Consider the following 16,248-nt stretch of genomic DNA (forward strand, 5'->3'; position numbering starts at 1 on the left):
TCAAGTGATTTTTGTCTCAGTCTCCTGAGTAGCTGGGACTACAGGCCTCCGCCACGACAGCCAGCTAATTTTTGTATTTTTTCAGTAGAGATAGGGTTTCACCATGTTGGCCAGGCTGGTCTCGAACTCCTGACCTCAGGTGATCACACACCTCGGCCTCCCAAAGTGCTGGGATTACAGGCGTGAGCCACCACGCCTAACCCAGTTTTCTCTTATGAAATGATTGCAGGCTGGTGTGGCAACTCACACCTGTAACCCAGTTCTGTGGGAGATCACTTGAGCCCAGGAGTTCAAGACCAGCCTGGGCAACATGGTGAAACTCTATCTCTACAAATAATTAAAAATTAGCTGGGTGTGGTGGTGTGTGTCTGTGGTCCCAGCTGCTTGGGAGGCTGAGGTGGGAGGACAGCTTTAGCCTGGGAGGTTGAGGTTGCAGTAACTGTAACGGTACCACTGCTGTCTAACCTGGGTGATAGAAAAAAATGATTTCTGAGATAACATAACCTATGTGCTTACACAATTTAAAAAAATCAACATGGTGTTCTTGCTAAAATAGTAAAGTGAGGTAGAAGAGAATTGGTTGACTCTAATTTACAACAAAATGATATATTTAAACCTGTAGCACTGGCACCAGGTCCTGGGGCTGAACGTAGGGTGTGCTGTCATTGGGAAGATCTGGAATTTTTTTTATCTTTTTGTTGTTGTTGTTTTGGCCCTTGTAGAAGATTGAAAGTATTAAGAATACTCAGAGTTTCCAGACCATGTAATCTGGGAGTGCAGTGTATGTTAAAACAGTTCAGAAAGTTAGCAAGTTGAACTGGGGTCTAGGCTCAGATAATGGAAGCAGCTCTTTCCCTGCAGAAAGGCTGGGAGTCACTGGAAATCGCTGGACCAATGGTCACTACGTAGGAGCTCTCTTGAGTGGAACGGCCCCCACCCTCACCCTGCTCCCTAAATAAGGATCCCTCTGGGGCGATCTCAAGCTGCAGCCTTGAGCGTCCACCATGGCCCAGGGCCTGAGTGTTGTCCCTGGAGCCAGGTGAGGATGGACGCCCACTCTGGGCTTGACTAAGTCAGGCCCCAGTCCTGGCTCAGCACTGCTGCCTGGGTGACCCTAGGCAGTTGACCCTCAGTGCCTGCCCTACAAAATGAGGCTTGGAGCTGCTGCCTTGAGAACACCATGTGGGTGAGTGGGGCAGGAACCTAGCGTGAGCCTTGAGCACAAGGCTTGGATTCCTGTGCTCCCAGCCTGCACAGAGGCCAGCACCCTGGGCTATGCTGCTGCTGCCCTAGTGGGCAAGGGGGCTCTCCCAGGGTTTGCAGGAGTGGGGTGGAAGCTATAACTGAGATTGAGGGGTGGCTACACTATTCCTCTCCCCTGCCTTGCCTGAGCCTGACTGGGCAAGAATTGGCTGTCCCCCGGGACCCCTCTCTCCAGTCAGCACCCTTTTTGGATGTCCGTGGCCATGGACACTCTGTCTTGCTGCAAGGCCGCCCCTCAGTGTCTGTGTGCACCTGTGGGAGGGCACCTTCCTCTGCATCCTGCTGCCCGGAGTTTGGTGAGGGTAAGGCTGAATTTCACTCATCTTTGAGTCCACAGGTTTGGTCCTGAATGTCTGCTCAGTAGGTGTTTACTGAGATGAGGCTTAGTTGTTGAATTTTAGATGAATTGCCCCTTAGTGTGGCTTGCTTTTGGAGAGAGAGCATGTCTAGACTTCTGAAAACTCATTAAGCATCATATTCAAAAATCTAGACCATTTGCTCCGGATGGATGCTGCAGACGTTTAGTGAGCATGCCTGCACTGGCGGGAAGGTGGGGGTTTCGCGGTGTGAAAACAGGCTGGACCCTTGCGTCACCTCTGGCGGCTCTGCCCCCACGGCCCCCTCTCTCTTTGTGGGGCCCCCATCGTTAACACTGGACCACTGGGAGGGAGCCATCCTTGTTGTCCTTCCCGTTAGAAGGTAAACATCACAGGAGTGGGAAATTCTGTCCTTCTGTCCGCATTCTGTGTCTGGAATGCGGCCTGGCCTGCATTCTGGGGCGCACTCATGTATGTGTTGACAACCCTGTCACAGGTGCGTCCCAAGTGTGCCCAAGTCGAAAGCTTTGCCATGAGTCCTGGGGCTCCCGAGCTGAGTTGGGGACAGGGATGCAGCGAGTGCAGGTGCCACAGTTCCCTCAGGTGCTGCGCTGAAGTGTCGGCCAAGGCCCAGGCGCCCAGCAGGCCCCTCTGCAAACATTGCTGGTTTGATGAAAGAGAGATTAAGTGGCTTTCCGATCAGAAAAGTAAGGTGGACACCACAGCCTGGTTCTCAGAGCTCCGTGAAGAGGTGACAGGCACCTGTGACTGCACCTGCCGTCTGTCTGCAGCCCCCATCACCTGGGAAAGTCATCTCAAGGAAACCCAAAGGCAGAAAGACGCCAGCTCACTTGGGGCAGCAGTGGTTAGCAACGCCGGCCAACTAGCTTAGAGGGCTCCTATTGGTCACATCCAGGCACTCAGCAAATAAGGCAGCCGAGACTTACAGCCCAGTGAATAAAATGAGAAGCCGAGAACCCTCATCACTGTGAATAAGCAGCTACGTAAACGTATCAGTGAGAGCGAGGGGAAAGCCCTCCCTCGTGGCAGAGTCAGCTAAGAGGCCAGGCGCAGCGACTCATGCTTGTAACCCCAGCCCTTAGGGAGGCTGAGGTGGGTGGATTGCTTGAGGCCATGAGTTCAAGAGCAGCCTGGGGAACATGGCAAAACCCTGTTTCTACTAAAAATATCAAAATTAGCTGAGCGTGGTGGCAGGCACCTGTAGTCCCAGCTACCTGGGAGGCTGAGGTGGGAGGATCACTTGAGGCCAGGAGGTTGAGGCTGCAGTGAGCTGTGATTGTACCACTGCATTCCAGCCTGGGTGACAGAGTGAGACCCTGTCTCAAAAGAAATGAAATGTAGGTGGATGATTGGATTTAGGAAAATCACTCGTTGGCAACCATCCTAGTAACTGATTCAGTCTAAGATAATCAAAGATGTTAATGGGTGAAGCTTGAGGAGCGACAGGATGTCCACAAGGTCTCAAGTGTCTGCGTGTGAGGTGCGCACACATCACGAAACGAAGTGTGGTGGCGTGGCAGGAGGGAAGCCTGCAGACAGCCTGTTACCATGGAACCGAACTGACCTCACCACAAGTGAGTGGGCACCCTCAGAGCCGCCAATGCCTGGCCTGTGGGACTCTCGTCCAAGGGCCCAGCCTCACCCACCTCTGCACACTGCCCAGTGCCCGGCCTGCCACCTCCCACGTGGGACCTAGTTTTGGTTTTTTTGAGACGGGGTCTTGCTCTGTCACCCAGGCTGGAGTGCAGTGTTGCGACCATAGCTCACTGCAGCCTCGACCTCCTGGGCTCAGGTGATTCTCTCTCCTCAGCTTCCCAAATAAGATCACTGTCTGGGGGCTGGGCATGGTGGCTCACGCCTGTAATCCCAGCACTTTGGGAGGCCACGGTGGGCAGATCATGAGGTCAGGAGTTCAAGACCAGCCTGGCCAATGTGGTGAAACCCCATCTCTACTAAAAATACAAAATTTAGCCAGGTGTGGTGGCGGGTGCCTGTAATCCCAGCTACTCGGGAGGCTGAGGCAGGAGAATTGCTTGAACCCGGGAGGGAGAGGCTGCAGTGAGCCAAGATCGTGCCATTGCACTTCAGCCTGGGCAACAGAGTGAGACTCCGTCTCCAAAAGAAAAAAGCTCGCTCTGGGGAGAGCGCCCACTTGCCTCATCTGCAGCTCCCCCAATGCTGTGTCATGGGGTTTCCTTCCTGTCACAGGCTCTAGCAAGGTGCTGCTGAGGCCACGGACCTCGGAGGAGGTGTCCCACATCCTCAGGTGAGGTGGTGGCGCCCGGCTCCCCCAAGCCCTTCTGTGTTGCCTGCCGTTCATTTCCTCGTGGAGCCTGTGGGCAGCTGGGGTGACGTGGTGCGAAGCCAGCCGATGACATCTTGGTTTGTGTGTCTCAGTGTTTGTTCTGTGGTTTTTAAGTGCTATCTCAATGCATCTATGGTGTGTAATCATTTCCCCCCATTTGGCAATGCCCCTGCACATTTCTTGGCACCATCTGTAACAGCAAAGATCCTCCCCCATGGACACGCTACAGGGTGGCACTCGTCTCCAGGTTTCCATGATTGTAGACAGTGCTTTAGATCATCCTCAGCAGGTACTTTGTGGCAATTTGCACTTACTCTGTTAAACTCCGTCCCTGGGGCTTGCCTCCAGGGTTTATTTAATGTACGTGGGCAGATTCCTCTCTCCAGGTCAGGGAGCTTTGGTTTCTCCAAACCCTTACCCGTTGGGTGTGCTTAAGGCTTTGGGGCTTTGCAAAGGTGCAGACTGGTTGGGAGGGAGGTGTCCTTGGGCACACATCTGGGGGATGACGGGCCAAGGCTGGGGAGATGCAGGCAGAGGGTGGAAGGGGGTGGGGGCAGTGCGGTCGAGGAGCCCTGAGCTGGGCCCTCTGTGACCACAGTGTGAACGGGAAGGATGGGAGCGGGGCGTGTAGGACGTTCTGTCCTGTGCGGGAAGTCTTTTAGGACATAGAATCGGGGCCTCCACTTCCGTCACCCTGTGCACGGCTCCTGGATTGGCATCTGTCCTTCCTCAGAATCCCTCACATGCGTAGGCTGGGGAGGAACCGCCGCCGGGGCTGCAGGCAGAGCAGAGTAATCAGGATTTGGGGTCAGGCACTGGTCCTGTGGCGTGTCCTTGGGGATGGTAGCGTGGGGGTGGGGACAGAGCCCCGATATCCCTCCTGTCCTCATCCCAGGCACTGCCATGAGAGGAACCTGGCCGTGAACCCACAGGGGGGCAACACAGGCATGGTGGGTGGCAGCGTCCCCGTCTTTGACGAGATCATCCTCTCCACTGCCCGCATGAACAAGGTCCTCAGCTTCCATAGTGTGTCTGGTAAGCCTGTGCCGCCCTTTGGGGCCCAGGTGTCCCTCCTGGTGCTGGTGGAGTTCTTCCTTGCCAGTGTCTGCAACTCGCAGTGCTTGGGTGGGCGAATGAGTCAGGGACGGGGCTGGGGAAAGAACCAACGTCTGTAGCCTGGCCGCCCAGCCCCACCTCGCCTGGCCCCTCCAGACATGCCTGCTGTGGGGTCACTTTGATGACGTATGGTGAGGGCTGTCACTCCGGTCCCTTCTGGCTCCAGCCCGCTCTGGAGGTGTGTGCGGTGCAGAGTGGCAGGCAGAGGGGATCCTGTGCTCACATGGCACGGCAGACCCAGGGCGCCAGGGCGTGGCAGGCGTGAGGGGATCCTGACCCAGGGCGCCAGGGCATGGCAGGCGTGAGGGGATCCTGACCCAGGGCGCCAGGGCGTGGCAGGTGTGAGGGGATCCTGTGGTCACGTGGCGCGGCAGACCCAGGGTGCCAGGGTCTTGCTCTGGAGCTGGACCTCTCCCCACAAGGCCGGGCTCCAGGCCCCGGTCACTCTCTGGTCAGGCACCTGCACTGTAGGGTGTTGAGCAGCATCCCTCTGCCTACGAGGTGCCCATGGCACCCCCAACCCAGAATGTCTCCAGACACTGTCCCACGTGCCCAGTGCCAGGATCAGCCCCAGCCGAGAATCTTCCCCCTTCTGCTCCTTTCCAGGAGCATGTGTGTGGGTGGGAAGTTTTTCCCTCTCTTTTCATGTTACCCATTTTTCTTTTGTGTCACTGTAATCATAAAGGTGCTGTTAGGCCCGGATGTTTTCAGCCTTGGGCCAGCGATGTGGGGGCGCCTCTTCTCCTCGGCCCTGGCACTGAGGCTGATGTTCCTTCTGGGTGGGCTGCCTGTGCGGGATGGGGGTGGGCCCCACCAGCCCCGGGCCCACTGGAAGCCGAGTGCTGTGGCAGCCTGGTCGCTCTCTGCAGGAATTCTGGTTTGCCAGGCGGGCTGCGTCCTGGAGGAGCTGAGCCACTACGTGGAGGAACGGGACTTTATCATGCCACTGGACTTAGGAGCCAAGGGCAGCTGCCACATCGGGGGAAACGTGGCAACCAACGCCGGGGGCCTGCGGTTTCTTCGATACGGCTCACTGCATGGGACTGTCCTGGGCCTGGAAGTGGTGAGCTGGGGCGGCCGCTTGGCGCAGAGGTGGCCATGGGGTGTCCTCTTGCGGCTCTCGTGGGCCCACGTGGTAGTGCAGGTGCATGGGGCCCCTCGGGGTGGGAGGTCTTGGTTCCTGGCCCTGGGCCCCTCAGGGACGTGCGGGCTACATACACCCCCATCCTGAGGGAGGCCTGGCCCTGCCCTGCCCCTGCCCTGCCCTCCCATGAGAGGGTGATTTTGTGTCCACTGCCTCGGGGCCACATGGAGAGGATGCAGTTACAGGGGCCGCCGCCCTGGCAGCGGTGGGCTTCCGGGAGCCAGGTGTGAAGGAAGGCTCATCCAGGGTCAGCTTCGTGACCTTGTGTCGACCGCGGTTCCTCCAGGGCCCCTCCGTTTCCCTGCACCCTCACCAGCCGAGTGTCACGGGCAGAGCTCTCTGTCCTGTTTACCCACGTGGACGAAGCAAACACAAAACCATGCTTTGCTGCCATCCAGTAAATGATGACGCTCCAGTAGCTTTTATTCTGGCCAGCCACTGACTATCTTTATTATAAATTACTTTCTTGCACTCACGAGCTGTAGAAGCCTCCGACTCCCAGTACCAGCACACAGGACACGGAGAGGCCCGCAGCTCGGGAGCTTTGCTGCCTTATGGCTGGTGGGTCCGGAGGTGGCTGGGTCCTGGGCTTGGCTCTTTTCTGCGTTCTCAATGCCCTACTCCCGGGGAGTCTCCCCACTGCCCCCAACCCTGGGCGTGCCCCCTGGGTAGTGAGCTGCTGTGTGTGGGGGGTGTCACTCGTATGGGAGGAAAGTCCATCCGTCAGCCTCTTGGCATGACCGCAGGCTGTTGCAGCAGTGTCACCTGGCCCTGGAGGCGACCGACGCGGTGTCAGGAGGCTGGCAGGCGGGTGAACGCGCCTCTCTTCGCCCCCAGGTGTTGGCCGACGGCACCATCCTGGACTGCCTGACCTCCCTGAGGAAGGACAACACGGGCTATGACCTGAAGCAGCTGTTCATCGGGTCGGAGGGCACTTTGGGGGTCATCACTGCGGTGTCCATCCTGTGTCCACCCAAGCCCAGGGCTGTGAACGTGGCTTTCCTCGGTGGGCTTCCTCGATTTGTGCCTTGAGACGGGGAGTTGGGCTCGAGCGTCTGCTCTGACAGTGCTGGTGTGAGGAAGGGGATGGAGGGACCCCCCCAGGACTGTCGGTTCCCGTATCTCCTGACATCTCTGCTTCCAAGGGAATCAAATCCAGGACCTGGCTTTCCTGGTGGTCGTGGGTAAAGGTCTGGAGTGAGGCCTGTCTCTGTCTCTGGTCAGAGGACACTTCATTTCATAGCAAAACTGAGGCTTGTGTTGCCTCCTTCACCCCATTGTGTTAGTTAAGTAGCTTGTGGTGTAAGATTGAGGGACGTGCTGTCATTTGGCATCAGTTCGGGACACCACTCTTAGTTACCGTGGGGATAAAGAATTCCCTCCTGTAATGGGGGTCTTCCCTAGTCAGCCCAGACTGGGGGTCTCAGCAGACCTGCCTGCTGCCGTGTCTCCACAGGCCTGCTTTCCTCACGGCCGCTTCTTTGGTTCTCCCGGGACGTGCCTTTGTCTCCTTTCTTGCTTCGTTTGAATCGGGCGGGTTTATCCAGCATCTCCTCCTCAGGGGCTCAGAAGTCGCACAGCCCAGCAGTCTTCGCGTGAGTGGTGGCGGGTCTAGCTCACCGACTCCCAGTTCAGTGTCTTGAGCTGCCAGAAGATTGGGCAGCCCTGGAGGCTGCTGAGACTCCGCTTGTTCCCTCAGCACTTACATCTTGCCATGTGTGTTCCGTATTTAAACAATCTCACCAGGATAGTTATTTTATGGCCACTGTCTCTGCCTTCCACTCTCTTGCGTCCGATCTTCCGTTTGGGAGTATGTTGCAAACACATCCTCGTTGGTTTCCTGAGGTAAAGGTCTCCTGGTGACCACTTCCTCCCTTCTGGTGTGTCTGAAAATACCTTTATTTCACCCTCATTCTTGAAGGCTCTTCTCCGCAGGCACACGGCTGCCGGCTGTCGTTTGTTTTCTTTCATCTCGGCTGCCGGCCGTCGTTTGTTTTCTTTCATCTGGGCTGCCGGCTGTCGTTTGTTTTCTTTCATCTCGGTGGAAATGCCGCCCCCTGTCCTCTGGCCTCCTCGCTGTTGGGTACTTCGCTGTCTGTAGGCTCTGCTGTGAGGGGATTCTGCCTCTTTCCCGGCCCCCTGTGGGCCACTTTAAACATCACTCTTTTTGATCTTCTAAAGTTTTCAGTGTGTGGTGTTAGTTCTTTTTCATCTCTTTGGAATTACTGAATTTCTTAAACCTGTGACTTGGCATCTTTTACCAGTTCTAGAAATTCTTAGCCGTTATTGCTTCAGATATTGCCTGTGTTTTCCTCTCCTTTTGGGAATGTGATTCAGGATAGAACGTCTCGTCCGTCTTCTGTGTCTCTTAATCTCCCCTCCGTATTGTCATCATCGTGTCTCTCTGTGCTGCATTCTGCATGATTTCTTCTCATCTGTCTTCCAGTTCACGAATGCCCCCTTCTGCTGTGTTTTATATGCTGCTGAACCCCTCCATGGATGGTTTGCTCTGTCCATTGAGTTTTACATTTTGATTATGAAAGTTTTTTATTTCTAGAAGTTTTATTATTTTTTTCAAATCTACAATGTTACTTTTTATAGTTTTTTATTCTGGGTATTCTCAAGCTCACCATTTGTGTCTTTAAACATAGTTTGTCGTCTATAATCCCAGCACTTTGGGAGGCCGAGGTGGGTGGGTCACTTGAGGTCAGGAGTTTGAGACCAGCCTGGCCAACATGATGAAACCCCATTTCTACTAAAAGTACAAAAATTAGGCTGGGCGCAGTGGCTCACACCTATAATCCCAGGACTTTGGGAGGCTGAGGCAGCCAGATCACGAGGTCAGAAGTTCGAGACCAGCCTGATCAACAGGGTGAAACGCTGTCTCTATTAAAAATGCAAAAATTAGCAGGGCATGGTGGTGGATGCCTGTAATCCCAGCTATTTGGGAGGCTCAGGCAGGAGAATCGCTTGAAACCGGAAGGCAGAGGTTGCAGTGGGCTGAGATTGCGCCATTGCACTCCAGCCTGGGTGACAGAGCGAGACTCTGTCTCAAAAAAAAAAAAAAAAACTTTGAATAATTTTTTATGATGTTTTATAATCAGGCAATTCCATTTTTTCAAGTCTGTAGTCAGTCTGTAAACGTTTTTTTACAGACAAGGTCTCACTCTGTTGCCCAAGCTGGAGTGCAGTGGTGTGATCATAGCCCCTGGGCTCAAGCCATCCTCTTGAGTAGCTGGGATTACAGGTGCACACCACCATGCCTAGGTAATTTTTTAAAAATTGTGTGTAGAAACAGGGTCTCATTATGTTGCCTAGGCTGCTCTTGAACTCCTGGGCTCGAACGATCCTCCCACCGTGGCCTCCTAAAGTGTGGGGGTTATAGGTGTGAGCCTGAGCCACTGCACCAGCCTGTGTGGTCTGTCTTAGCGTCTGTTGTTCCTGCTGGTTCACCCTCCTGGCTCCTTAGTTTCTCTGTGCTTGGCTGGCTGTGGCAGTGTTCAGCTCGTTACGTCTGAAGAATTATTTGTAGGGGTTCCTGCTGGCTGTGGCAGCGTTCAGCTCGTTACGTTTGAAGAATTATTGTAGGGGTTCCTAGATGCCAAAGACAAAGCACCTTCCTCCAGAGAGGGTTTGTTTCTGCTTTTGCTAGGGGGCTTTGGGTCTGTGCAGCCTGGGAGTGACCAAGTTCATAGGATGAAATTCTGTGAACCTCCCAGGCAGCAAGTCAGTGTAGGGCTGTGTAGGGCTGATCGAGGGTCATGATTTATCAGGAAAGTTTTTTTTTTTTTTTTTTTAATATTACTCTTTTGCATATTTTTGAGAGACAAGGTCTCGCTCTGTCACCCAGGCTGCAGTGCAGTGGTGCAGTCGTGGCTCGCTACAGCCTTGACCTCCTGTGCTGAAGGGATCCTCCTGGCTCAGCCTCCCAAGTAGCTGGGACCAGGTGTGTACCACCATGCCTGGCTAATTTTTAAATTGTTTTGTAGAGACAGGGTCTCACCGTGATGCCCAGGCTGGTCTTGAACTCCTGAGCTCAAACAATTCTCCTGCCTTGGCTTCCCAAAATGCTGGGGCCACAGGCATGAGCGCCTGCGCCGAGCTCCATTCTGCATTTTTCTCATTCTGTTCAACCACTTCCCCTGCAGTCTTCAGGGCAAGTTGGTTGGGACAGGCTTGCTTCTGGCCCTGACTCCTAAGATGTGGCCCTGTGGGGGTCTCCTGGACTCCTCACTCTGGGTGGGCTGGGAAGCTTGAGGCCAAACCTGCTGGCGGGGCAAGGGCTGTCAGCCAAGAGCGGCACTGGGCTTGGTGCTGCTCAGCCCCCAGGTCAGGCTCTTCCCTTGCCCTTGACGCTCTTCAGCGTGGTTTTTTTTTCTGGGACAGAGTCTCACTCTTGTCGCCCAGGCTGGAGTGCAGTGGCGCAATCTCGGCTCACTGAAACCTCCACCTCCTGGTTCAAGCAGTTCTCCTGCCTCAGCCTCCCAAGTAGCTGGGATGACAGGCGCCCACCACCACGTCCAGCTAATTTTTGTATTTTCAGTAGAGACAGGGTTTCACCATGTTGGCCAGGCTGGTCTCCAGCTCCTGACCTCAGGTGATCTGCCCGCCTCGGCCTCCCAGAGTGTGGGATTACAGGCCTGAGCCACCGTGCCCGGCCTCTTCAGCATTTTTCTTCGGTATTTTTTGGCCCAGCGTTTGTGGTGTTTTCACTGGGCACTGGGTCACGTGGCCTAGCCCATCGCTGCTGGGTGGAGGCCCCTTCTCCTGGATCTGCCCTAATCGGGACTTGCCCGCTTCACTGGTGCCCCTCCCACCAAGGCTGCCACTCACTGTCCTCCCACCACCAACCCAGCCATCAGTTCTCATTGCCCCTCTCGCCCATTGCCTCTGGCACGAGCCTGGCCTGTGATGCTGCCCCCACACCCCCTTCTTGCCCACCCTCCACCTTCAGCCCCTGGTGGGGCTCCTCACCCCTGACCTCGGAACGGCTGGGGCAGCCCTGACTGCTTCTGCCAGACTCTCTCTGGGTGGCAGTGCTGTCTGGATCAGCGGGTCCTCTTCATCCACGTTTTCTGTTTTCTGCTCTCTGCTCTGATCCCACTCCGACTGCAGTCACTTGTGTGCCGCCTGCCTGTGGTCCTGGGAGCCCGAGGTCAGCCCAGCTGCCGCATCTGCTCTTCCTGCCTCCAGGTCTCACAGAGGAGTCACTCGCCTCTTTGTGCCGCACCCACATCTAAACCGTGTAGAACAGGCCCCTGTGAGGATGGCCCTGGGGTCCCGCGTGCTCATGGGCTCAGTCCGGCTCTCCAGGGCCCCGGTCAGCCCTGGCTCTTGCCCTCCTGCAGCTGGGGCGACTTCCCACGTGGCACTCTTGTTCCACTTCCTGGGGCTTCCCACCCACTCTGAGCAAGATGCCAAGTCCCCACAGCCAGACCCTCCAACACCACCGACACCTCCCACACCCGGCCCTCTGTGCGTCTGCAGCCACCGCCAGACCCTCCAACACCACCGACACCTGCAGCCACCGCCAGACCCTCCAACACCACCGACACCTGCAGCCACCGCCAGACCCTCCAACACCACCGACACCTGCAGCCACCGCCAGACCCTCCAACACCACCGACACCTGCAGCCACCGCCAGACCCTCCCACACCACCGACACCTCCCACACCCGGCCCTCTGTGCGTCTGCAGCCACACCCCATCATGGCGCTTGGGTCACAGGCCTCGAGGTGTTCCTGTGTCACCCAGTGCAGGTGTCTGCCTCCAGCCTCTGCACTTGTGAGACCTTCTCTCTGGAAAATTCTTCTCTGATATCCACGTGCCTTCACATTGCTTCCCCATCTCTCCCTGAAAGATGGGCAGGGCCCCCCTCCTGCTGCAGCATCTCTGGGGCTGTCCACCTGTGGACACCCACTCAGTTCCTTTCCATCTTTATCCTTGAGGGTCGGCTTCCCCAGGGCAGGGGCCTTGCTGGTAGCCCCCCAACTCTGGAGCACCGCAGGGGGCTCAGCGTGTCCGGTAAACGCCTGCTGGATGAGGTCCTGAGTGCAGGGAAGACCTGAGTGCTGACTGTGTTAAGAGAAATGCAGCCGTTCCCAAAGGCTGCCTGTTGCTGGCCCTGTGTTTGCAGAGTTCCCAAGATATACCCGCTCTGAGTCCCACTGCTGCTGTCTCAGGTGCTGTGTGGTTCTTCGGCGCCTTCCCCTCCGGATGCTGGTGGTGACACCAGGCGTGTACCTGCCGGGCGAACCCTGGGCTGTTTCTTGCAGTGCCAGCCCTTGCACTCCTCGCGGCTGCCCAGCTCACCCCACATGAGTCGGGCTGATGTTGCTGCTTTGAAGGGGGACTTGGGTGGTCTAGGCTTGGCTCTGTGCGGTGCTTGACGTGCTGTGACCCGTTTCAGGCTGTCCAGGCTTTGCTGAGGTTCTGCAGACCTTCAGCACCTGCAAGGGGATGCTGGGCGAGATCCTGTCTGCATTCGAGTTCATGGATGCTGTGTGCATGCAACTGGTCGGGCGTTATCTCCACCTGGCCAGCCCGGTACAAGGTACTGACCCCCATGCAGGGCAGCTGGTCCTGCAGCTCCTTCTGCACCTCTGGACACATGGGACGGCTCAGAGGCCCTGGGGGGGTGGAGGGTCCCCGGGCGGAGCGTGGAGTGGCTGTTGGGCTCATGTGTAAGAAAGCTGCTCTTAAAATATTTAGGATTTAGGACAAAGAATAGGGTGCCCTGGTCCTGTGTAAGGTTTGTAGTTACACAGATTTCCTGATCATCTGCAAGAAGGATAGGAAGGAACTAAGTGGCTATTTTTGGTGAGTGGGGAGACTTTCTTTCCATTTCTACTTTTCTTTGTTTTCCCACGTTGCTTTCTGTAAGCATGTTTTACTTTTGTGCTGGGAAAAAAGCCAGTAATTTTGTCTGTGGAGGGATGGAGTTTCTCACTGTGGCCCAGGCTGGAGGGCAGTGTCACGGTCTCGGCTCACTGCAGCCTCCACCTCCCGGGTGGAGTTTCTCACTGTGGCCCAGGCTGGAGGGCAACGTCATGGTCTCGGCTCACTGCAGCCTCCACCTCCCGGGTTCAAACGTTTCTCCTGCCTTAGCCTCCTGAGTAGCTGGGATTACAGGCACCTGCCACCACACTTGGCTAATTTAGACGGGGTTTTGCCATGTTGACCAGGCTGGTCTCGAACTCGTGATCTCAGGTGATCCACCCACCTCAGCCTCCCAAAGTGCTGGGATTACAGGTGTGAACCACCGTGCCTGGCCAAAGACAACTTTTTAAACCTCCTGAAAGTCAGCTCAAGCGGACAGCTGTGTGCTCCGCAGGCTGCCTGGGTCCTTCTTGGCCTCGAAAGATCAGTGGTTGCTATCACAGCCATTCCGCCCAAGCAGCCCTGATTTTTGCCCTGGAAGCCGGAGCCTCTGCTCACTCTGCCTTCCTTGCTTACTTCTAGAGAGTCCGTTTTACGTCCTCATCGAGACTTCAGGCTCCAACGCAGGCCATGATGCTGAGAAGCTGGGCAGCTTCCTGGAGCACGCACTGGGCTCCGGCCTGGTGACCGACGGGACCATGGCCACCGACCAGACAAAAGTCAAGGTGCTCCATGTTCTGCTCGCAGGTCCCCTCTCTGTCCGTCAAGTCCAGCCTTGTCTCGGGATGCCTGGAAGGGTCATTGGTGCAGCCTAAACAGTGTGGGGTATGGCTGAAATGTGACTCGGTTTCATGGCTTTAAGAGAGTAGCCTCTTTGGATGGAAAATGTATTCCTGGTGTCTAGGCCATTTTCATTAATATTTAAAAACTACTTCTTCCCTACCGTGTCCCTCCCCAGCCCCATGCTGTGGGATGAGCATGGGGACTGCGCCATTGCCAGTCCCCCGCAGCCTGTGGTTCAGCGGCCAGTCAGCGGCAGCTCTACCTAGAGTTGTGTGGAATGAGTGGAGGCAGGAGGAACCCCTGGGGCTGTGGAGGCTTAGCCCGGACCCCGGGAGTCCTAGGGTGGCCAGTTTTCTGGAGGAAGGGGCCTTGACTGTGTTACCAGATTATTTGTGCTTTTGGACACCAAAGGAAGGAGGGGCAAGGCCTGGGGCACTGAGAGCCCTTGGTCACCGTCACTGTAGCCTGGGCAGTGGGAGCAGCCGTTGGTCACCATCACCGGGGCCTGGGCTGTGGGAGCCGTCGGTCATTGTCACTGGGGCCTGGGGTAGTGGGAGCCCTGGGTCACCGTCACCAGGGCCTGGGCAGGGGAGGAGCCCTCGGTCTCCACTACTGGGGCCTGGGCAGTGGGAGCCCTTGGTCACTGTCACCGGGGCTTGGATAATGGTAGCCCTCGGTCACCGTTACCAGGGCCTGGGTGGGAGGAGCCCTCAGTTACCTTCACTGGGGCCTGGGCAGTGGGAGGTGCCCTCGGTGACCATCACCAGGGTCTGGGCAGTGGGCACCCTCAGTCACCGTCACCAGGGTCTGGGCAGTGGGAGGTGCCCTCGGTCGTCACCAGGGTCTGGGCAGTGGGAGGTGCCCTTGGTCACCATCACCAGGGTCTGGGCAGTGGGAGGTGCCCTCGGTCACCATCACCAGGGTCTGGGCAGTGGGCACCCTCGGTCACCGTCACCAGGGTCTGGGCAGTGGGAGGTGCCCTCCTGGCTGCTTTGCCGGGGTGGCAGTCATGCAGCGCCCCCACCATCCCCAGGAGGGCTACCCTGACACCCTGGCCTCCACACATCAGCCCCCACGACCCCCACAAAGGAGGGCTGCCCTCGACACCTCCAACCTCCCTACCAGCTCCCATGCCACCCCCAGGGCAGGCTGCCCCCCACGCCCCCAGCCTCTGCACATCATCCCCCACACCACCCCCAGGCGGGCTGTCCCCGACGCCCCCAGCCCCTCCACAGCCTGGTCCAGTCCTAGACTTGTGCCTTGAACATTAATGCCCAGAGCCGGGTTCATGACCAGGACAGGGCCGGGCGGGGCTGGTCCTGTGTTCACAAAGTCACCTCCAGAAGCTTCCTGGGACAGGTTTGGGAGAGACTTTGCGTGTCTGTCAGTACCTCATTCCGGCTCATGCTCCACAGGTGGGTAATCTGGCCTTTGTGTTTTGCAGAGAGCAAAACCACCCTTTCTTAGGTGTGCGGCTTGGCAGGTTGACCCGGACACGCGCTTGTGCGCAGCTGCCCTGAGGCTTTTCTCTGCTGTTGTCCGGCGTTGGCGAGGCTGTGGGCAGGTCCTGAGCCATTCTTCTCTGCTTTCCACTTTGTTGTCTTTCCTTCTGGGAGCCCTGGGTTTTTGGACATGTTGAGAAAATGGGGCTTACGCAGGTCCAGCCGCTGCTGCAGGGGTCCTGTGTTTAACGGGGGACTCTCAGCCCTGCCCAGGCCCCGCTGTAGCCTCAGCCCACCTGAGTGAAAGCCACACTGGTCATGCCAGACGCCCCGGGCTCTTCTGAGTAGTGACCACGGCGGGTCTCATTGGCAATGCCTGTCCACCCGTCACGTGTCACTCAGCAAACCTGTTAGGGAGATGCCTCCTGTGCCGTGTTCCTGCTGGGTGACAGCAGTGACCAGGGTGAGAGAAGCCTTGACCCCTGAAACTCACACAGCAGAAGGAACAAGCTCAGCCCATGGCCCCTCAGAGCCAGGAAGCGCCGGGGAGGAGGGCCGGGCCAGGCAGGGTCAAGGGGTGTGCCTGGGAGTGCCAGGAGGGCTGGAAAGGTGACCCTGAGGGGTCATTTCGGCAAAGACTTGGTGTGGGGAGCAGAAAGTCTGGAGCAGGAGCACCAAGGCCCTGAGGGGGCGTGTGCCTGCCATGTTCTAGAACCTTCCAGAGATGGTGGGCATGGAGCCAAGTGACTGAGGCCTGAGCAGGCAAGGGGAGACCCCATCTTGTGGCCACAGGGACACATGGGGCGGCTGGTCTGATGAGGTGAGAAGGCCCGGCAGGCAGCAAGGTGCCCAGCAAGCCGGCCTTGCAGCCGTGCCCGTGCCGCTGTGGCGAAGGGTCCGTAGAAGGTGTGGTGGTTGCTCAGGGCATGTCGTGACCCAAGGTGCTGATCTCACCAAACTAGCTCTAAAAAGTTATGA

The 16,248-nt window shown here is 56.9% G+C and overlaps 1 protein-coding gene across 20 annotated transcripts in view; it reads left to right on the top strand.

Annotated features, from left to right (window-relative positions):
• D2HGDH (D-2-hydroxyglutarate dehydrogenase) overlaps window positions 1-16,248 on the top strand; it is a 33,364-nt gene that overhangs the window by 2,988 nt on the left and 14,128 nt on the right. For 5 of the 20 annotated variants that reach the window (XM_045368146.2, XM_005574901.4, XM_005574900.5 and 2 more), the window contains 6 exons: window positions 3,810-3,867; window positions 4,802-4,941; window positions 5,892-6,085; window positions 7,004-7,172; window positions 12,576-12,719; window positions 13,628-13,770. In XM_045368146.2, coding sequence (XP_045224081.1) covers window positions 3,810-3,867; window positions 4,802-4,941; window positions 5,892-6,085; window positions 7,004-7,172; window positions 12,576-12,719; window positions 13,628-13,770 — 848 coding nt within the window. Of the gene's footprint in view, window positions 1-3,809; window positions 4,714-4,801; window positions 4,942-5,891; window positions 6,086-6,452; window positions 6,728-7,003; window positions 7,173-12,575; window positions 12,720-13,627; window positions 13,871-16,248 lie in introns of all 20 variants that reach the window. The other 15 variants (XR_012421708.1, XR_012421707.1, XR_012421705.1 and 12 more) reach the window with 8 other exon arrangements.

This window comes from Macaca fascicularis, chromosome 12 (genome assembly GCF_037993035.2).
Source record: "Macaca fascicularis isolate 582-1 chromosome 12, T2T-MFA8v1.1".
In the NCBI taxonomy this organism is placed as follows: domain Eukaryota; kingdom Metazoa; phylum Chordata; class Mammalia; order Primates; family Cercopithecidae; genus Macaca; species Macaca fascicularis.